This window comes from Canis lupus, chromosome 24 (genome assembly GCF_048164855.1).
Source record: "Canis lupus baileyi chromosome 24, mCanLup2.hap1, whole genome shotgun sequence".
Lineage (NCBI taxonomy): Eukaryota > Metazoa > Chordata > Mammalia > Carnivora > Canidae > Canis > Canis lupus.
Window position 1 is genome coordinate 47,516,055 of NC_132861.1, and position 22,113 is coordinate 47,538,167.

Below are 22,113 nucleotides of genomic sequence, written 5' to 3' on the forward strand. Positions count from 1 at the left end.
CCCGAAAGATCTCTGACTATTGTGGACAGGCTCGCTGTAAGGGGGACGGGCATCTGGCCCTCTCACTCCTATGCTCAGGGCAGAACTAGACACCTGAGCTAGAGAAGCAGAGGTAGATCCAGCCCCATTAGTGTCCCGGAGCCCATCTCGTGAGCCATCCCTCCGCTCAGCAAAGAAGGCCTGGAAAGAGAAGCCACTCGAAAAACCATCCAGACAACTTCCCCACACACGTCTGATTGTATAAATAATTTATTTCTGTTCACAGCATCATATATGCATATAAAAGGGAACAGGAACAGAAGAATGTTCAGGACAGAATTACAGCAGTAGAAACGAAAACTGAAACCAGGAGACATAGTCCCAACACCGTGACAGAGAATCTGTGAAGAGAATCGGTCTGAAACAAAACCGGCCTCCCTGTGTCTAGGAGAAACAATTTCAAAAGCTCACGTGGGGAGGCCAACTTCCTCTGTGTGAAACCCATCCATCCTCCAAAGGGCGGGAGGGATAACAAATCACTGATGCTACGTCGGAGGAGGGGACTCCCCCAAGACCACTCCAAGGTGACGTGATGCGCGCGTCCTCTGTTTGGTCAGAGACAAAAGGTCAAAACATGAGACAAATCAACTGAGACTCCTAACTATTAGTGGACACACCACAGGGCTTTATTTCACTGCACACTTACTAACAGCTGACTGCACCCTTAAGTATTGATGACGCAAAAACCAAAATCATTTCGCTTCGTTGGCAAAGCGTGACAGGATCTGAACAGTGACCTGGAACCTAAGTATGGTTAGCACGAGATGGTGACAGTATTTGGCATCTGCAATGTCACAAAATAAATATATTATTCTCTCAATAGTGTGGAACTACCAAAATGTCAAAGTGCGTAAGAAATTGTGACATGTGAAGAAAATAAAGGATGATGGATTTTTTTTTTTTAATAACTCTATACAGAATCTTCAGATGATGGGACCAGCCCATTTAGAAATCAGTGACTATGCTGTCGATATGTAAACCGAAATCCTGCTTTCACGCTGCTTCAGCTCTATTTTCTCTACTGAGTTCCTACAAAAAGACCAGCATTGGAGAGGTACCAAGGACACCGACAAAAAGATAAAAGGAAGACAGGCTAGGTTTCCTCTTTTAAAATATTTCATAGCAGAGTTGGGTTTCAAGCAGGAAACCAGGACTTCTACCTCTGGTTCATAAATGAACTTTCTGGGTGCAATGGACAATAGGCATGGGTTTATAATTTGACTAACTCACATGCTCAAGCATGATCATGCCCAATCTCTACAGGCCTCCTTTGGAAAGAAATTTCTCACAGTGGGCGGGGAGGGGGGCGGATCTACATAATTCTACCTGTAAACATGAATTTTAAGAGGAAATAAAAACCGGTTAAGTTGAAGTTTCCCTTTCGATACTGTGTTTCGGGGTAAATGACATCTTCTGCAAACCAAGACTCAGTCCTGATTATAAAGGATTTTTAAATTACATTATTAAAAATATGTATTTATTCTTCTTTTGCTTTATCTATTTTCCAAAGCCTCTTTCAAGTAAACTGTGAAGTGCCTGAGTACAGGTGATCATTACATCACACGCTTTCTTTTATCTCAAGCACTCATTGTTTGCATTTGCTACGCAGGCCAGCTCCCACAAGAATGGATTAGGAAGGACCTCATCCTTGTGCTTTTCCTCAGCTCTCAAATCCATGCAACGCGGTCAGCTTTTGCAACAAGGTGGGGTTTTATTTTTATCTTTTTTTTTTTATTTTTTGGTGCATGACATCAAATACTCTAACGAGACATTTTTAATGAAATACTTAAACCAGATAGGCCACAATGAACCAAATTAGAAATTTGAACATGTCGCCACTTGCAGCGTAAAGGGATCTAAAAGGGTAGAGCAAAGTCTTTTTTCTTTTTTTCCTAAGGTGAATATTTCTAAGGTGAGTATTCATTTGTAGAATTTTTTTTTTTTTTTAAAGCACGTCTGAAAACCAAAACCCATCGTCAGGCGGTTAGTATTACAAGAGACATCCCTTGCAAAAACCATCTTGCATTTTAGCACACATCTGCAGCTGGTGTGCTCACACAAACCAATCGGTAGGCTAAGAGATTTTAAGATTCCACACATATGGGTCTAGGTATTTATGCCGATTACACAGTACAGAGGGAGGTCCCTGTATCTACACACACACCCCATCGAGCATTTACGCCCAGAGCCTTACCCTTTAAACACCTTTAACTATCCTGCAAACAGTAAATACATCATTTGCCACCACCTCCAATAGTTTCCTTTTTTTTTTTTTTTTGTTTTTTATTGGTCTCTTTGTGTGATAATGACCTATACATGGACAGGGTCCAAACCATCTGGAAGATGTCTGATTCCAGGCTGAAAAGCAGTTCTAAACCGAACTGGTCTTCCGTAGCCACCATAAAGCACCAGGAAAGGGGCATCTTCGCGGCCATTCCCCAGCCGAGGCCAGCGCGGCGCCCCTCGCTCTCGGGCTGCCGTATTGTTCCAAGCAGTCCCCTGATGGCCCAAACCACCACCACCTCGTTTGGGTCCAGAGCAGGACAAATGAGATTTCAACAGGGGCCTGCCCTGTGACATAAAATCATCCAGCTTCCCGAGCCCACGAATGCAAGGGGCGGAGGTCCTCCCAGCGCCGCCTCCCGCAGCCAGCATGCCCCCAAACAGGTACTCCCGGGGTTCTGGGAACCGCAGACCTCCGGTAACTCACAGGTGGGAGCCCCCAGCGAGGGCGGGGCAGCCTGAACTTCTGGCCCTGCCGGAGGAAGAGATGGCTTTTGTCTCTGACATCTGAGCCTTCCACCTGGGCCGGGAGGGCGGACAGCAGGCCAGGCCCGTCCACTCCCCAGCGCCCCCCACCCATTAGTAGCTCTGGCATTCAGACAAAAGGTCCCCCGAGCTGGGGGTGGGGGCGGGTGGAGGGCAGGCTGGCAAGTCGGTGCACACACCCAAGTTTAAGTCCCTAGTCCTGCGTCTGGGTGCACAGAATCCGTTTCAAAAATTCGAAGCATAGCTTTGGTTCTCTGTCTTTGTTCGCGGGGCGCAGATTCCCGTTCGCCCGCCCATGCATCCATCCATCCATCCATCCATGCATCCATCCATGCATCCATCCATCCATCCATCCATCCGTCCCCGGCTCGCTCCCCGCTCGCTCCCCGGCGCCGCCGCCGGGCACATTACCGCTTCTTCTTCTGCTTGAGGGACTTCCTGCGCTTCAGGATCATCTCATAGAGCTTGTCCATGCCCTCGGTGAGGCCCTCGCCGATGATGGCGCACGCCGGCTGGACGTGGTAGGTGGTGGCCGGGATGAGCTCGTGCAGCGCCAGCTGCTTCTCGATCTCGGCCACCGGCAGCGACTTGGGGAGGTCCTGCTTGTTGGCGATGACCAGCAGCGGCGTGCCCTGGTTCTCGGCGAACTTGGTCACCTTGTGCAGCTCGGTCTTGGCCTCCTCCAGCCGGTCCACGTCCACCGAGTCCACCACGTAGATGATGCCGTCCGTGCAGCGGCTGTAGGACTTCCAGAGCGGCCGCAGCTTCTCCTGGCCGCCCACGTCCCAGAAGTGGCAGCTGATGCCCTTGGCCGTGCCGTTGCTCAGCTTGATCTTCTCCGTGTTGAAGCCGATGGTGGGCACCGTGTTCACGAACTCGTTGAACTTGAGCCGGTAGAGCACCGTGGTCTTGCCGGCCGAGTCCAAGCCCAGCATGACGATGTGCAGGGACTGGAAGGCCGAGATGTTGGAGGAGATGTTGCCCATGGCTCCTCGCTGCGGCGCCGGCCACTGCGGCTGCGACGGGAGGGCGCCGCCCCCCGGGCCACCTGGGCCGCCGCTGTCGCCCTCCGCCGCGGGCACCTGCGCCGCCTCGGCGCCCCCGGGCCGTCACACGCCGCGCATCGCGTCCCTCGGGCGGGCTTTTGTCTCCCGCGGAGCCGCCCCCGCCGCCGCGGCGCAGGGTGCAGGCGCCCGGCGCCCCCCCCCCGGCCCGGGCTCGCCCTGCGGCTGCCGCGGGCCGCGCCCCCGCCGCGCCCCGGCCCCCCGGCTCGGCCTCGGCTCCCGCTCCCGCTCCCGGGCGCGCCTCGGAGGCGCAGGCGGGACGCGGGCTTCCCCGGGAGTCGCTGCCGGCGCGGCCGCCTGGCTGTCCCCGCAGTCCCCGCTCTGTCGCCGCCGCCGCCGCCGCCGCCGCCAGCCTGCAGCGGCGGGAGGGCGCCCTGGCCACGCCCCTGGCCACGCCCCCGGCCACGCCCCCTCCCCAGGCCACGCCCCCGGGCCGCCCGGCGCCTCCCCGCCGCGCGCGCCGCTTTCGCGCCTTCCGAGCGTTCGAACTCGCCCCGCGCCCCGCGCCCCGCCCCCCGCCCCCGCCCCCCGCGCCGCGCCCAGACAATGGCCCAGGGCCCGGCTCTTCCTCCCCGGGCCGCTGACGCATCTTCTAAAAACAGCCCCGCAGCCTCCGAGCCCGGGCCGCGCAGCGGGGTTGGGGGGCTTCCCGTTGGGCGGGCGCGGGTCCAGAGGGGGGCTGCAGCCCCGGGTGCGGGTGCGGCTGGGGCATCGGGTGCCCAGGAGAGAGGAGAGGAAAGGGCAGGCCCCCCGGCTGGGGGGGCAGCCTGCACCCCGTGCCCCACCGAGCCCCTTAGGGTGCCCTTTGCAGTGCCCTTTGCGGTGCCCGAGGCCCTGGCTCTCCATGGCCCCCTGATGGCTTTCCTGGATGTGTGTGTGTGTGGGGGGGTGCTCGGGGTCCCTGCAGCGCGTGCAGCTCAGGCCTCCGCCCAGGGAGCCCCGAACGAGCCCCCCCCCCACCTTTCTAGCCTGGTGGTGGCCACGGTACCCAGGAAGCGGTCCAGCATTTGCCTCCCAGGCCTCATGCTTTCCTACCCCGAATGACTTAGACAACTCCCCTTTCCCAGGCAGCCCCCCCCACCCTTGGCTGCCTGATTTTGTTCCCACCAACCATGCTGACACCCCACCCCCACCCCACCCCCAAGTCTTATCCTCGCAAGCACTGTCCGCCTCTCTGCTTGGAGACCTGACAACCACCTGCTCACAGGTGAGCCACCCCTTCCTCTGGGGCCCCAGACACACTTGGGGGCTGAACCAATACGTGTCCGTAGCCCGGAGTAGCTGGCTCGGTGGGTTACAGACACCAGTGCCCCCTCCCTGGCTTCCATTTCCCCTCACTCCAATTTAGTGACTTTATTCTGGTTTGGAAACACCTAACAAATGCACATCCTCTGGGCGCAGAGGAGACAGAGTGCATTATGGGTAAGGCCCAGACCCCGGGCAGAGCTGCTCTGGAGAGGCAGCCAGTGGCTGAATGGCCCAGAGCATCCTTCCAACTGCAGCTTATTAGGCAGAAAAGACAGGAATGAGGCCAAGAGGGACACAAAATGATAGCATTTGTGAATAAAAACCAAAGCCTTATTTTCTTTTTTAAGATTTTTTAAAAGTCCTCTCTACACCCAGAGTAGGGCTTGAACTTACAACCCAGACATCAAGAGTCCCATGCTCCCCCGACTGAGCCAGCCAGGTGCCCCAAAAACCAACATTTTCTAGAACTGTTTTCCTTTACCACCTTCCTTTCACAGGCTATGATAAAATACATGAGCTTGCTGGTACCAAAACGTGAGAAGACCACACTGGAAGAAGGTAGGACAAGCAGCCGCCATCACAGTCATGGGCCGTCCAGAGTGGATCCAGGGATTGGGCATGGAATGTCAGGCTACACATGAACTTGCAAGGTCAGATGAGGGAAACAAGGCCTCAGCACCTGGGACTTTGCCAAGGTGGAGCCTAGAGGTAGATACCTGCTCCAAGCCCAATGATACTCATGCCCGGGCCTAAGGGCCCGCCTCTTGTCCCTCACTCCACACTCCAACCACACGCTGTTTTAACAGGAAATGAAGTTGTAAGCTACCTGAATTCAGTTGCACAAGGCAGAAATCCAACTCACGTTGGGTTGAACAAAATGGAAATATATCCACTGACATAATTGAAAAGTTGATGATTAGGATGGTCTTCAGGTATGACTAGGTCCAGGACCTCAAAAGAAGTCCTAGACCAGGCCTCTCTCCATCTCTCCTCTGTTTTTTTCTGCATTGATTCTTTTTCCTACTGGCACCCCTGGACTCTCATGCTTACTTTAGATTCTAGAAGAAAAAGGTATATCTCTGTCCCAGTAACAGCAGCAAAAGGCTGGGGAACACATCCTATTGGCCTGTTCAGTTCACCCTGGAGTCGAGACGGGTGTCCAAGAGGTGGAGCACACTGATAGATGTGGCCCTGGGGCTCGAAGCAGGGAGGGGATGGTTCCTGAAGAATAATCAGGCATCTGTTCCCAAAAGAGCAAATGGTGGTGAGTAAGCAAAAGTAATAGACACCAGCGTAGTTATAAATTAATGATGTCCTTTGGTTATTGGGAACCCTGGGAAGATAGGATTTTGTGTTTTGGGGAGTGATTTTCTTGGCTGTCTTCAAGGTCTGTCCCATAGATAGTCACCTTCTCATGAGGTTGTTTCTTTTGTCTCCTAAATTGGAGTGAGGGGAAATGGAAGCCTCTGTGTCACAGGCAGGGCCAAGGCCGGGGAGGGGGCCAGCCCTAGACAAAGGCCTAGGACCTGGGCGTTTAGAAAGGGGTAGACCAGACTGGAAGCCTCTGGATCCGGCTCCTACAAATGATCTTAATGTCAGACCCCTTCCTGTCACTTGCATTTACCCCCAGTCAGGTCTTGCTTTTATTTTAAGGGTAGCAGGAAGGAAATATTTTTTTAAGTATTTTTTTTTAATTTTTATTTATTTATGATAGTCACAGAGAGAGAGAGAGAGAGGCAGAGACACAGGCAGAGGGAGAAGCAGGCTCCATGCACCGGGAGCCCGACGTGGGATTCGATCCCGGGTCTCCAGGATCACACCCTGGGCCAAAGGCAGGAGCTAAACCGCTGCGCCACCCAGGGATCCCCGCTGCGCCACCCAGGGATCCCAGGAAGGAAATATTTTAGTGAAACATTTGATGTGTCTTCTTGATGCCGCATTAATTACTGCCCATGGTGGGCTTGGCAGTAGCACCCACCACAAGCACCCCATGGTGGGAGTTAGCCGTAAAGGGCTGTCTGTTGTCCAGTAGAAAGAGCAGATTAATAGACATGAACAGAGCCTTCCAGAACAGAGCCATTAAACAGCAGCCCACCGTAACTGAATAGCAACCACTCTACATCCTAATTTCACTCACCAGGTGATAAGTTGATTTTACAGTTGATAATTTAACTTCTAGCACATAAAAATGTCATTCAGCTGGAGCAACTAGTAACTTTCCTTTAAATGTGGATTTAAGTTGAAAAACACTGGAATTATGTAGAGGAGAGTAATGTTTACTACCGTGTCAGAAATGCAAGGCCCGCGTTGCATCTCCTTCTACATGGACAGAGCATCATGACTAGTGGCCCTGGGCCCCATGGAGAGGCTGGCTAGGCACTCTGCACCTCCTTGCACATTCTAGCACATTCTAGCCACATACCAACCCCAACTCGCTGTCCTCAAGCTCCTCATCTCTACACTGTGTCTAACATGACACATGCAATAAATACTTAAATGAGAAACAAATAAATAATACATGTCAAGGGTTTGGCACAGTGCCTGGCGCATAGTAAGTGCTCAGCAAATGTCCCCTTTGCTAACTGCAAAGACGCTGGTTTTACAGTGTCTGTAGTCGTTTGAATGGTGACAACCACCCGAGGGATAAGTATCTCACTGGGTGGAAAATGCTGGCTGCAGTGTGCCACTCTCTTCACCCTACTGAATCAGAATAAGACCTTTCTCGAAAAGCAGTGTGCGCTTAGGTCTTGCCTCAGAAGGAGTTCACCCCTGGCAGCTCTGACGACTCAGCTCCTTTCCCTTCCTTGTGCATCAAGATGACTTTCCACCCAGAAAAGGACTCAAGTTAGTTCAAGTAAACAGAATACAGAATACAGTAGCCTAGCAGTCGTTTTGAAATTGTATCCTAAAACTTTTTTTCCCCCTTAAGGGTTCAAAAATAAAGTGTGCCATAGATTAAAATAACTTTCAAGTGGCCTGAGTGAATGGAACAAGCAATATATTGCATCATTATTACGTAAGGGTACTGGCATGACACGTGAGGGTGAGCGTCCTATCCGTAGTTGAATATGCACACGTCCACATATGATAAGTGTGATTACTTGGGTTTTCGGATTGGATCCCTGGGTTCAGGTCACCACCCACCCTGCTTAGCTGCTATAATCCAGGAGTGCCCTCTACCGAGCTTCTCATGTAATAGCCGAAGGCCTCTCCAAAGGCAAATTTGCCTAGTGCCTAGGAAACGTCCTAGCCAATGAATACACAAGTGACTCCCTAACCTGGTTCTCTATCTGGAGCTGTGGGACTTGATCCCTTAGGACCCCATGTATTAAACTGAGAAAGTGCTTCTGCTTGGCGCTCAGAGCTTGAGGACCTCTCAGGTGCGGGGTTGGGCCTTGTCTGAGACCAGTGTCGATCGGGAGGGGTGGTCTGCTGGGAGACCGGACTGGAACCGGGCGGAGCGGGAAGGGATATGGCCAGGAGAGCTGTCCAAAGAATCATAAAGTGATGGAAGAGCGAGGAGATCGGCAGCCAGGAACTCCAGCTGAGACTAGATAGTCAAAGAAATCAATTTTTACATCCAATTCGGGGCGCAGGTACAGGCAGCGGCAAATAGAGATGGGGCCCGGAGTCAAGCATCAAAGAGGTCAGTTGGGCAGGGAGAGGTGCGAGGCCTGAATGAGCCGAAGCCAGGTGGTCCAGGATTGAAGTGCTTTGCCTGGTGGCAGTGTCTCTGCACCAAGACCCCCGACCCACTGTCCCAGAAGTCCTGGGGAGCGGCAGCCCGGGAATGTCTCATCCCTAGAGATGCTGGCCTACAGGCTACGCGTGGAAAGGACTCCAAGACATTGGCTCCAAGGAGAGTTTTGTGGACCGGGCAGTTGTAACTTTTGGTGGAGACAAGTGTGAATCTGTGATGCCATAGCCTTTTTTGCTTCATTCAAGTGGTCCAAAGCCTGGAAATAAGAAGGATGCACTACTCTGTTGTCCATTCAAATTCATGATTTTATGAAAAGCAACCAACACACACACAAAAAAAAATAGCTCAAAATGCCTTATTTTTTTATTTCTGTGAAACAACAAGGCAGAAACAATGCAGGTTCTCATTTTTCCAATAACCACTACTATAAGCATTTTATTGTTCTTGCTGTTTTGGAAAAAAATAGCTAAAAATTTTTCTTTTTTTTGCATTTCAGCCTTCATGGTCAATGGTCAATCTCTGTTATGTGCCTGAGATAGGTATGAAAATTTAGAGGTCTTAATTGTTCCTATCAATATTATTTTCAGGTAAGATTCTAATATAAAGACTGTTTTAGGGGCACCTGGGTGGCTCAGTCAGTTGGGTGTCTGACTCTTGGTTTCAGCTCAGGTCGTGATCTCAGGTTCATGAGATCAAGCCCTGAGTAGGGCTACATGCTTAGCATGGAGTCTGCTTGAGAGTCTTTCTCCCTCCCCTGCTGTCCCTCCTCCTGCTTGCAGGTGAGTACATATTCTCTCTCTCAAGTAAATAAATAAAATCTTTAAAAGTAAAAAGATTGTTTAAATCTCTTCTTAATACTTAAATTTCATGGAGCACCTGGGTGGCTCAGTAGTTGAGCATCTGCCTTTGGCTCAGGTTGTGATCCTGGGGTCCTGGAATCCAGTCCTGCATCAGTCTCCCCTGCTTCTCCCTCTGCCTATGTCTCTGCCTCTCCGTGTCTCTCATGATAAAATAAATAAAATCTTTTTTAAAAAATACTTAAATTTCATATCTTTTTAAAAAAGTAGGCTCACACCCAACATAGGGCTTGAACTCATGACTATGAGATCAAGAGCTCTGTGCCTTACAGACTGAGCCACCCAGGCACCCCTAAATCTCATATCCTTTTTTGCAATACAGATTTTTTATTCTTAAGTGATCTCTACACCCAACATGGGGCTGAAACCCACAACCCCAGGATCAAGAGTCATACGCTCCAACCAGACCAGCCAGGCGCCCCCTAAATCTCATATCTTTTTTTTTTTTTAATTTTTATTTTATGATAGTCACACAGAGAGAGAGAGAGAGAGAGGCAGAGACATAGGCAGAGGGAGAAGCAGGCTCCATGCACCGGGAGCCCGACGTGGGATTCGATCCCGAGTCTCCAGGATCGCGCCCTGGGCCAAAGGGCCAAAGGCAGGCGCTAAACCACTGCGCCACCCAGGGATCCCTAAATCTCATATCTTAAGTGAACTTTTATCAAGGACGTTAAGATCCTATGCTTTAGAAGACGGGGCTCAGGGCTACTAGCAGTGACAGGGACTCCTCATACCAGTGCCAACATCCTTTCAATTGAAGGGGAAGAAAAATCTTGGTATGCAAAAGTTATTTGTGATTCCTTTAATTATTCAATCACTGTAATTAAATTTCTACTCTCATAGCTACAGTGAAGGAGAAAAAAATGGGTAACAATAAATACCAGGTGATCAGAGCCCTGCACCATGAACAGAGAAGTATTCGATGGAAACTTGGATTACATTCGTTCCCCCTTCTCTGTTCTCCCCAGGTGAACTGAGATGCCTATTATTTTCATTTAATTAAAACCTAGCTGGCCAGACCCAAGAGAGATGGGAACAATCATGCTTTTGTGCTTCGATCAAGCCCTGTCGGCTCTCCCAACTGCGGTGAAGGAGGACGGGGTGCATTGCCAGCTCTCCCTTTGTCTGCTCTGTGGTCACTCAGGATGACTCTTCCCTTTAATACAAGAAGTTGGCTTCTTCTGGAACTATCGTCTATGTGAATATGGCATGTGCGTCTGAATAGAGTTCTTTGGCTCGTTGCTGCTTTTGTTAGAGGCATAGCTACTTACGAATATCATTTCCTCCTCGTGAGTTATGCTGTACTTTATGTAATCCAATATTTCGTCCCATTAGTCATAGAATATCCCTTTTACTTTCCTTGATTTTGCCCTCTCCAGTCTCCAAGGCTATTTTCCCAAGGGCACCCGGAACCAAAGGCCTTTTGGTTCCCTTCTTACCTGGCCTTTCAACTGACCTTCTTGATCCCTCCGCCCTTCTTAAATTTTTTTTCCCTAAAAAAAAGCAACTGTCCTGGCTGATCCTCATCCAACTGTGCATCCCTCACCCTCTACGGCCCCACAGTGTTGCCCCTAAGATCCAGGACTGATTTGTGCTGGTGACTGTCTGGGACAGAGATGCTCACAGGGTCAGAGGTACATCACCCACCCATTACCCACCTTCCACATCCTTTGCTGCAAAACCATACTCCCTCCGCCTCTCTGATCGTGGCCACTAGACTTTGTCCATTGGTCATTAACCCACAGAAAATTGGTGGCTCCCTGTGTTTGGGGTTGAACATTCTTGCCCTCTCATGTCTCGGTAGTTGATCCCACCTACCTCTCAAAGTTTCTCCATCTCTGTCACTGCCCACAACCAGAAGAGCTCAACATAAACCATCAAACTCAGAGCTCTCTCTAAGTATCTCCACCAGGATCATGGAGCAAGTTTGGAAACCAGCACTAGATAACAGGTAAACTCGTCCTCCCATCTGCTCATGCCTACATCCAGTCAACTAGAGTACAGATCATTCTATTTCAGAGACGGTTCTTGGGCTTAAAACTAGGAGGACTTTTAAATCACATTTGTTGGTTTTCCCTCTGTTTGAGAGACTTGCCTTTATTCGTGTCTCTGATGAGTGATGTGTTTACTTTTATTATCGCATGTGGGAAGAGCAGTCTTCACCCAGGCATGTACCTCTATCTACTCTGTGTGCACCTTGGAAAGGAGGGTGGCTCATCTGATGGCCCAAACCTGACGCTTCATTGAGACCCACTTTACTAGTGATGATAAAGGGATTTGCATCCAGGAGTAGATTTGCTTGCTGTCTGTCCCCCTCTCCACCTGTCGCAAGGAGGGTAAGATCTGTGGTATTGGTCTTCTTGCACTCAGGGGTAGTGAAGGGCATGTCCTGCTTAAATCCTTAATGTGAGCTGCTTTCTTCAATCCAGTTTTTACCAGTGAGTTCCAGAAATAGGTAGGAAGTTGGTCATTCATGTTCGCCCAGAGTAATAAAGCAATACTGCTTGGTCCATATAGGGGAGGATCATAAGTGAAGGGATTTAGACCCCCAACCCAACCTTAGACCCCCAACATGACCCAGAAGGACATTCCAGTGAACTCTGGCATCCAAAGCAAGTGTGAGGAGACACAACCTCTACACAGCAATAGAGAAAAATCTAAGGAGAGAAGAGACTCAATGAAAGACACCAAAACAAGATGAAAGGACAGTGAGACCAAAGAATAAAGGCACTGGGAGGTGGGCTTAGTTCCTCCTTTTCCTCATCTTCTTTCTCCTTTCAAAAAAAGTTCGGTGTTTTCCTTCTACTTGAAGACATCACAATTTTTATGGAAGATCCAGCCCTTTAGTTGCTCATGGGAAAGCTAGTCCTTCTCTCTTGACAAACCAATGTTCGAGAGAACTAAGAGATGACTGAATAGATCATATTTGCGTATTTTTTAAAAGATTTATTTATTTATTTGAAAGAGAGAGCATGAGTAAGGGGAGAGGCAGAGGAAGAGAGGGGGAGAGGGGATCTCAAGCAGACTCCCCTGCTCAGCCTGAAGCCCAACGTGGGGCTCGATCTCATGACCCATGAGATCGTGACCTGAGCCAAAATTAGAGTTAGATATTCAACAGACTGAGCCACCCAGGCGCCCCTCATTTTTCAGTATTTTTGAATGAAGTGAACACACAGTGTAACGTTCAGAAGGTACGAAAGGGCTTTTGCTGAGAAGAAGCCTCTGCTCTTCCCACCTCAGCAGCTGTCCTGACAACCAGCCAGCCAGTCAGAAGCCCCTCTCCCTGTCCTGCGACTAGACCCCCAGCTGCTGGTGGAGGCCTGTTTGACCCGGATGCAGCCCTAGGTCCATTAACTGATTGATGATGGGCTGGAGAAGCAAGGCTGATGGAAAACAGAAACTCCAGCAGCTTCTCAGTCTGTGATGACTTGGGAGGAAGAGATAAAGACAAACAAAAACAAAGAAATGAGAACAAATTTGATTTCTGTGATAGAAGAAGCTGACCGAATTGAAGCTTATTTATCTAGTATCTCTTAACTTCATTTCCAGCCTGCTGCTCACGGACCATGTCTTTGTCATAATTGTGTCTAGTGCTAAGTGGGCAAAATAACAAAATAAAAACAAATCTTAGGCCTTCCCTTGCCAAATAAGTCATAAGTTCAAATATAAAAAGTAGGTCTAGACTTCAGGGCAGAGTGATGACTCAAGACACCAGGGTTGAAGTCACCTGTAGCCATAGGGACAAGGTGTTTTAGCTTGTTGACAGGAACCTTCACTGAAAGGTTGTCCTAGCCAGAAACTGGAATGCCCATCTGTAGGAAAATGACTAAATAAACTCCATGTAGTCATAAACTTCAGAGCTCTTAAAAAAAATGAGGGGTGCCTGGGCGGCTCGGTTGAGCGTCTGACTCTTGATTTCAGCTCCAGCCATGAGATGGTGCCTCTCATTGGGCTCCACCATCAGTGGGGAGTCTGCTGGAGATTCTCTCTCTCCTTCCCCATCTGCACCCCTGTGCCCCCATTAAAAAACAAATAAATATTTAAAAAATAAAAATGATGAGATGAATCTGTGCACATTGATATGATCAAGATCCCCCAGATACTGCCCACAACCAGTAAAAAACAGCATAGCACACAAATGCCTCCACCTCAATGAAAAGGTTTTTATATATGTATGTATATATAATAAATGTATGAATGTGTGTGTTAGATTGATACACATATATGATATATGATATGCTTAGGGATTTTCCAAAAAGATACGCAAGAACACAAGAAACTACTGGTAGTTGTTATCTCTGGACAATGGAACTGAGTATGTGGGTTGAAAAAGAAACTTCTGTTTCCCTGCATACCTACTAAACCATTTGAATTTGCTTTCCATGTGCATAAAAATATTATTTTCATCATAACAAAGAAAGTCCAAAAAACCCATTTAGCTAATGAATGCATGCACAAAAAGAGAAAATGCCTGCATACATATGCAGATTTTAAAAAGCCTTAAATTCTGAACTGCATTCTAGAAAGAATTAAAATAAATAGAACAAATGTCCAGAGAGTGAATTACCACATCAGCAAATGTCAAATATCCATAAATAAGTGATTCATGTTCAGCTGCAGGAGATCCATAAAAGCCGTCTCTAAGCATGACTGAGCGGTAGGTCTTGGGAAGGAGCCCTTCCAGGGAAGAATTTATGGAGGGCATCATTTTCCTCTAGAGCTGCTAGTCTGCTACCTCAAGGTCAGACAGGCAAGGTTAAATGTAACATTAACATTTAGAAGTGTTTTCCCACAGAGGTGCAAGTGTAGAAGGGGTCCAGCTCCCCCCAAATCTTTAACCTTTCAGGAAGCGGCCATTCTGCCAATGTCCCGGGTTCTCTGCAGGTTTCCTTTTTCTTTCTTTTCTTTTTAAAGCTTTATTTTATTTATTTTATATATAGAGAGAGAGCACACCAGCACAAGTAGGAGGGAAGGGGCAAAGGGAGAGAATCTTTAAGCAGACTTCCTGCTGAGCACAGAGCCCCCTGCGGGGCTTGATCTCGCGACCCTGAGACCATGACCTGAGCCAAAGCCAAGAGCCAGACGCTTTACCCGCTGAGCTACCCAGGTGCCCCTCTTTGCAGGTTTTCAAATGATTTTTTTTCCTAGGCCAACTCTGAATATAAAACAGCGGGCTGAAACATGCCTAGGAGACTGGAGACATTTTGTGCTATTACTTAAAAAAAAATTAAAAAATTCTCCTTTCTACTGTGTGTGCATGCAAATTACCTTTCATAATGACATTTAATCTACATATCATTAACACCTTATCCCATGAAAGTGGCGGGGAAGTAGCTCCCCAGCAGAGTTTCTGTGCATAGTGCAGAATTGATTTTGCACAAGGGTTTCTCACACTTCTGTATCCCAATGGACCGATCCGCCAAGAGTAGCAAAGGGAGGTGAAGAGCAAGCAAGGAGGAAGAGTTTGGTCTTTCATGTTTTGTGTGTGGCTCATGAATATCTAGATGGAGTCTCCCGTGTGAAACAGGCCAACTGACATTTTTAAAGGATGCCTGGCATTTCCAGGTCAGTCCTTATCCCCCAAGACACAGGTGCCCCCTGTTTTGCTAACAGCGTGCAGTAGCCAAGGACATTCTTCTCTCCTCCAAGCCCCGATGCTCTTCTGAGAGTCACATTCTCCTGGAGAAATCATTCTTTCAGATCATTTTTAATGTTGACTTCCCAATGAAATCATATGAGGAACTGAAAGGAGTAAAACATTGTCACTCAGGGAACAATGGAGTCTGGCGGGGACCATCAACCCTGTCATTATAACTGGTATTGATCACGTCTGCTCATGTCAAATTGACCTTTGCCCTCTCCACAATAATTTCAGTAAACTCATTACTTTTTTTTTTTTTTAGGGCACTATAAAGGCCCCAGAAAGAATTTAGTCAGCAAGTTTGATTTACCCAGGGTCTGAATATAGAGTTCTTTGTCTACTTTCCCCATTCTAGAAACTTCTGACATCATCAACAATGCTTAGAACCCAGGAATGATGTAACAAAGTCCAAGGACTCTCCAAGCCACCTTTGCCTCGTGTGTTCTTATAATTAAATCAGAGACATTGCCGCTTCTTCTGATTTTGGGAGGTTTTTTTTTTTCTTTTCTTTTCTCTTTTGTTGAAGCCATTCTCTTGGTAAACATCCTGTGCAATTAAAAATTCACTTTGGGGGCAACTGGTGGGCTCAGCCGGTAAAGCGTGCAACTCTTGATCTGAAGGTTGTGAGTTCGAACCCCATATTGGGTATAGAGATTACTTAAAAATAAAATCTTAAAAAATTTTTTTTACCTATTAAATCCTATGTTTAGACGGCTTGCAACAGATCTGGACTGAATGTATGATCTCTGAGAAGTCAGCATTGAAGTGAACGCCTACCTTTAAATGCACGTGCCTTTATATTTTTACTTCTCACGAAGAGCACTTGCTTGCTTGTCACATGTCAGTACGGACTGAGCATAAAATGCTTGCTTTATATTGGATGTGCGTCAGGGTGGCTACGGTGGCTACACCCATTAACATAAGCAGGTTGACCATCACTCCTTCATCCATAAATACCTCTTAGGACATAAGCATGCCCGGACCATTTGAGCATTGAGTAGGGGTGATGATGGGGGAAAAGATATTTACAATATGCCCAAGACATGATCCCTTTATGCAGGATATTTACTCTCTGGCTGGGGAGGTAAGTGATGATGTTTTTAGAAAATGTGTCTTCTCATTTTGCCTCTTATTGTTTTCCTACCTACTCATCAACCACTTATATTTCACCTTTTCTGTGTTTCAGAGATCCCATTTCCCATCTTTCTTTTCTTTTCCTCTCCTGTGCTAGTATGCTTAGTTAATCTGAGGAATTAATCTTGCCTCTGGTGGTATCTAGAGCCAAAGAATGGCTCACCTGCTGTTCAAGGCTGGGCAGCCTGCACTTTTCCAGAATCTTATCTTCCTCCTCCCATTGTTGCCACACATGTGCCTTACCTCACGTGTCACAGGAGGTCCCAAAGGTCCTAGTCTTATGAGCCTCCTCTCTTCCTTCTCACTGAGCCATGGCCTGTGTCATGGGGCACAGCTAAACATCTCACTCAATATCCAACTCAACAAAGGAAAGGCGGGCTTTCAGACAGGTAAATGAGAACACCACCCGATGGACACCCCGGGCTCACAGCCATTGCACATCCTTGCGGCCTTGTGAGGCTGTGAGACCATCAGTGGACCCGTGTGCTTGGGTCATGATATAATAGGCCACGTCTGCCATAGAGGAGAGAGTTCAAGTGAAAGGCAGGAAAGGAACAGCCCATCATTTCAAATGCAAGTACACTCTTTGGGGAAATAATTCAATATGCATTCGTTTAGGACATACTTTGTGAACATACATTTTGTGTCAGGTGATGGCATCATAAAACCTTGTCCCGATTTTCAGGAAGTCTATAGACTAGTGATAAATGCAGACAAATCACCCTGCAGGAATACCAGTGACATAAGTTTCTAAGAGGGCGGTGAGCCCAGAGCACAGGTCAGGTGGATGGTGGATGGTGTGGACAGGGTGGGGCAGGGAGTGAGGCGAATAGTCTCAGGGACAGCTTCTGGGCAGGTGGCATCCAGACAGGGGCCATCACTAACAGATACTCAGGTAGCTACGATATGCTGTTAGCTCCCTGGTGTCTGTGATTGTGTCCTCATATCTTTCTGAATGCACTAGGGTCCCCCAGTGGTTTGGGACAGTGTGGTCATGAGCCATTGGAAGAAGACAAAGGAGCTCACTTAAGGGCTCACACACCACATCTCGGGGACAGGCCACTGGGTGACAGCACAGGTGTGATCTACAAGCAGCTGAGGACAAAGCCCCGGAGAAGTCCAGGTGACAGACAATTCAGGAATTTCTTCTGGGAGCCCCAAGGATCCCTGTGCCCAGACTTCAGGTGGGGAATACAAAATTATACTTAAAATCTTAAAATCATAGCACCTGCTTGAAGGGCCTGCCCCGAAGACTTACTGCGTTGGAGGCTACGGGTGATCATAGCAACAAGAAATACAGCTTCCGTCAATTCAGCCAATAGTGTGTGCTCATAGCACCTCTCAGTTGCCGTGTGTCGTAACCACAAAGGCTTAGCACTTGATATTTCTTAGATTTATTTTGATAATACCATGTTAATGTTAAGCGGATGTATAAAGAGGCGAGTCTGGAGAACTACAAATAGAAGGAAATTCGCTCTCATCTAGTGGCTCACAAGAGGGCCTGCATGGAGGAGGAGGCAGTGAGGACCCATGGGGCAGACCCCAGACGACCCTCAGCCAGGCCTGCCGGCTGCGCATAGGGACACCTGTTCTTTCCTTTTGGCTCTACAGTTCTGAGTTTCCACTGGCCACACGAACATAGAGATTCCCAAATCCTCTTCAAATAGAGGCCCTGTTCAAGGCTCGTTGGCCCCAAAATCTCTCTTTCCCTCCTCTCTCTCTGTCTGTCTCTGTCTGCGTGTCCATCTGCATAGCCCTCCAGCTCTTGTCCTGCAGCCTTGCTCCTTCTGCTCCTGAAGGCGTCTCTGCTTCTCCCCACCACTCAACTCCATCTGCTAAATCTGTGCGCCCACCCCACTTGCTGAACCTGCCCTGGCCAAGGTCGCTTCCTAAATGCCACGCAAGCTGGGGTCGCCTTCAGTGCTTACTCCTTTGTCCCTGTGGCATCCAGCACTCCCGACCATGTTCTTTTTTTGCCAAGACCCCCTCCACCTTGGCTTTCCTGCCTCTCATTACAGCCCTGACTCCCAGCTTGTTTTAACTCCGAGGTTCCCCCACCGGGTCCTCGTCTTCCACTTGCCCCTGAACCGTGCGTGTTTTCTGGGTCCTCTGCTCGGTCCCCTTTCCCACCACCCCCCATGCATGGACAGTCTCACTGCTCCAGAGAAGGGACTAATCTTTCCCAGACACGGACGTCTACCTGCCCTGTGCTCAGCCCCTTCCTGGACATTTCCCCTGAGGTGTCTCCCATCATGGTCCCAGATGACCTCACCATGGCCCTCCTATCTCCCTCTTCTTATTCTTTCACCCGTCGGCTTGTCTCCCAGCCAGAACCCGAAGCTGCCACACATTTGGAGATGAGCTGAGGGCAAGCCCTACCGCACCAGGAGGGAATACAGGTCACCAGGAGTGACCTTGATGGTATCATCCTAGCTCACAGGTGGTGGGAGCCCTGTTGTGTCCTGGGTCAAGGACACCACTCAGGAACTGCGCATTGCCCTGTAGCACCAAGGGGGACAGGACGAGGTGCAGGTGGAGAGTCAGGTGTGCTGGTCACCATCAGATCTTGCACTTTTAAGCTGGCTGTGGTGCGGAGGCCCACTTTCCACCTACTTGTAACCCACAATGCCCTGGGATGACCTCTCCAATTTAGGAGTGCAGCTGAATGACTATTTTGAATATTACTGGGTGAGTATGAAAATTATGATATTGGAAATTCTTTGTTAACTAGAACATCACAGTTCCTAATGTTTGTCTCATTAAAGCAATTCTAAACTGCTTAACACGATGGCAAAGAAGGACTTTGTCAACCTATAAAGCCCAGGTTATAGAAGACCAAGCCCATGGGAAACTATCTGCAATGCTCTGTAATAATTGTCTAGGGGGGCACATGGGTGGCTCAATCGGTTAAGCGTCCAACTCTTGATTTCAGCTCAGGTCATGATCTTACGGTTGTGGGGAATCGAGCCTCGCATTGGGCTCAGTGCTGGGCGTAGAGCCTGCTTTAGAGTCTTCCTCTCTCTACCCCTCCTTTCCTCCCTCCCCCCACTACCAGGCATGCACTTTTTCTATAATAAATAAATCTTTAAAAAAATGTCTAGGAAAACCCAGCACATACAGGACCTGGGTGGGGCAGCCACTCTGAGTCAAAGGGAGGATGTGACCCTCAGCCTGGCCAGAAGGTCTGACAGCAGGAAATGTCAGAGTAGCCTTGGGATCATCGACTTCATTTACAGAACTGCAGACAGTTCAGCAGATGAGAATAAGGAGCCTCAGGTCCTATAAAGAATGACTTCCCAGGACCTTCCTGTGATGGACCACATCTCACCTGCCCAAGGATCACCAGGGATGCTTGGGGTGGTGTGGCCACCTGCAGGCCATCCTCCTTTTGTCTCCCAGGGCACGTAGGAAGCCAGAGCCAGGTTTGTGATGCTTGCTCATCCACTTTCCGCTGCTCTGGTTCCTCAGGAAGCAGGGTCAGAGCCAGCACCAGGAAGAAACACAAACTTCACTTGGAAGAGATCTGGAGCCTTCCCTCGGTTCTTGGACCATCTGTAAACAATCTTGGGACAAAACTGTCTGATACAATTGGGCAAACTTTAATGAGGGTCTTGAGACGAACAGAAAGCTCAGTCAGGAGCAAGAAGCCAGAAAGAAGGGACTGACAGGTGATCACCAGGTTCCTGGGCCTGCTGCTCCCCAGGCCTGACAGGTCTTCTGCAAGCCAGTGCATGCAGCCAGAAGCACAGTCCATGTGCAGGCAAGCAGATGGGCTTCGTGGACAATGGCACAGCTGGAAAGCTCAGGATGATCCAGAATCGAGGTCCCTGAGCATGTGTAACTCCATAAAAGTGATGGAGAAGCTGTGCAAACCAACGGAGAGCATCCTGCTATGTCAACCTGCTGTCACAGCACCGAGTCATTACTTAGGAAGGCTTCTCTAAAGCTTCGCCTGCTCAAAAATAGGTCCAGCTGGTATGCGAATAGAGACCCTCCAACGGACAATATCTGTGATATTGTTGAGTGACACTTCATCAACACAACACAGCAAAACTCTGTTCCTCAAAACTCCCAAGTATTTGTCACAACCAAACGGTCTATTCATTTACTGGGAAGACTTAGGCGTAGGGACATATTTTAGGTATATTTGATTTGGTCTCCTGCTTTTCTGAAAGGGATGTTTGACTTTGTTTTTAATACCATTGCCCCGGGAGTTGGCAAGCTCTGGGCTCCAGTCTGCCCGGTAAGATGATGTGGGATGAGGGCCAGCTTTTACCCTCCTATCTGTGAAGTGGACATGGAATAGCACCTGTCTCCTAAGTCACAGAGACCCATTGCTGCACCTGGAGAATAGGAAACATTAGTAACAGCTCTTGTGGTCTTACCTTCCATCACATCATCTTACGTCACTCATCCCATCGCCCTACCTGGTCATTTTGTACTCTGCTTGGGGGTCACTAAAATATCACTTCACAAGTGGCTGGATCAGTCTTCTGGTCTGTAATTATTTCAGCAAATGGTTACAGCAGATTTCATCTGAATATGGGTTCCATCAGCTTATAAGAGAATAAAAGGTCATAGTCTCCACTTTCAATGGGAGAATAAGCGCCATTTATGTGCTCTGTCTCCTTCGTGCTCCCCACATGTGGAGCAACCACATCAGGGAATTTGCATATTCCAATTCCTTCTCCGACAGACTCCTGATTTTGTCTACTGAAATCTGCAAAAAATCATGAAGTCCTGAGTGTGATCACATGACTATAAAATGATTATTTTGTTACAGCACTTACCTTCCCGAACAGTTGAAAGTCAGTCATCTACAATGAAAAAATAATGTTTTTTCTGCTCTTCATTTTTATGCCAATACCTGAATTGGGGTATGTGTATTGTAGGTGGTGTGTATGTGTGTGTGTGGTGTGTGTGTGTTTCTTGTGTGTGTGTGTGAGTGTATGTGAGATGCATGGTATGTGAGGTTTTTGTGTGTATGGTGTGAGTGTGTGTTTGTTTTGTGTATGTGTGATATGCATGGCGTGTGGGGGTTTTGTGTGTGATGTGTGGGTATGTGTGCATATATATGTGTGGTGTGTGATGCTTATGGTGTGTATGAGTGTGTGTGGTGAACGGTATATGTGGTGTGTGCGTATGTGTGTGTTTGTGTGTGTGAGAGATGTGCATGGTATGTGGATGTGTTTTTTGTCAGTGATGTGGTCTGTCTGTGTGTGCGTGTGTGTGTGTGTGTGTGGTGTGTGTAAAGGGGTGTGCTATTGGCTGAGGTCCGGCCAAAATCAGTGTGGGCTTCATAAAGCCCCCATTGGGGAGATTACAGGGCTGTTTCTGTCTCCCTCAGCAATGGCTCTGCCACAAGGGGAGGGTCAAGTGCGGGCCGTGTAGATCTTCCCTGGGGCCCTCACAGGCCCGGATTCTTACCTAAGAGGCAAAGGCAGCCATGGTCACTGTGCAAGAGAGTTAATGCTGCAAGTCTGACTGCTGTCCCTAGGAAGGAAGGCCAACTTGGGAGATGGCCCTTGGCTGGTGTCTGGGAGTTTTGGGGGTTCCCCAGCATCCCCAGGACTGACGAGCATGGCCGGCTGTACCCACACTGTGTGTAGACAGCATGGTTGAGGCTGAACACCTGCTCTTCTCCTGGGAGGCTGGAAGGTG

General features: G+C 48.8%; 1 protein-coding gene and 1 long non-coding RNA gene across 3 annotated transcripts; one reads left to right on the forward strand and one right to left on the reverse strand.

The window, feature by feature from the left end:
• Positions 1–233: 233 nt before the first annotated feature.
• On the reverse strand, positions 234–3,959 carry ARL4C (ARF like GTPase 4C). Its single transcript, XM_072796773.1, has one exon. It carries the CDS (start codon positions 3,792–3,794, stop codon positions 3,216–3,218), a length of 579 nt encoding a protein of 192 aa, XP_072652874.1. The 5' UTR covers positions 3,795–3,959; the 3' UTR covers positions 234–3,215.
• A 12,744-nt stretch (positions 3,960–16,703) lies between these two features.
• On the forward strand, positions 16,704–21,281 carry LOC140616235 (uncharacterized). 2 transcript variants are annotated; one of them, XR_012016775.1, is made up of 3 exons: positions 16,704–16,841; positions 17,417–17,636; positions 19,921–21,281. It is a non-coding gene; the product is annotated as an uncharacterized lncRNA (long non-coding RNA). The 2 variants fall into 2 exon arrangements; XR_012016776.1 differs by lacking the exon at positions 19,921–21,281 and adding an exon at positions 19,554–19,903.
• The last annotated feature ends 832 nt before the right edge of the window (positions 21,282–22,113 follow it).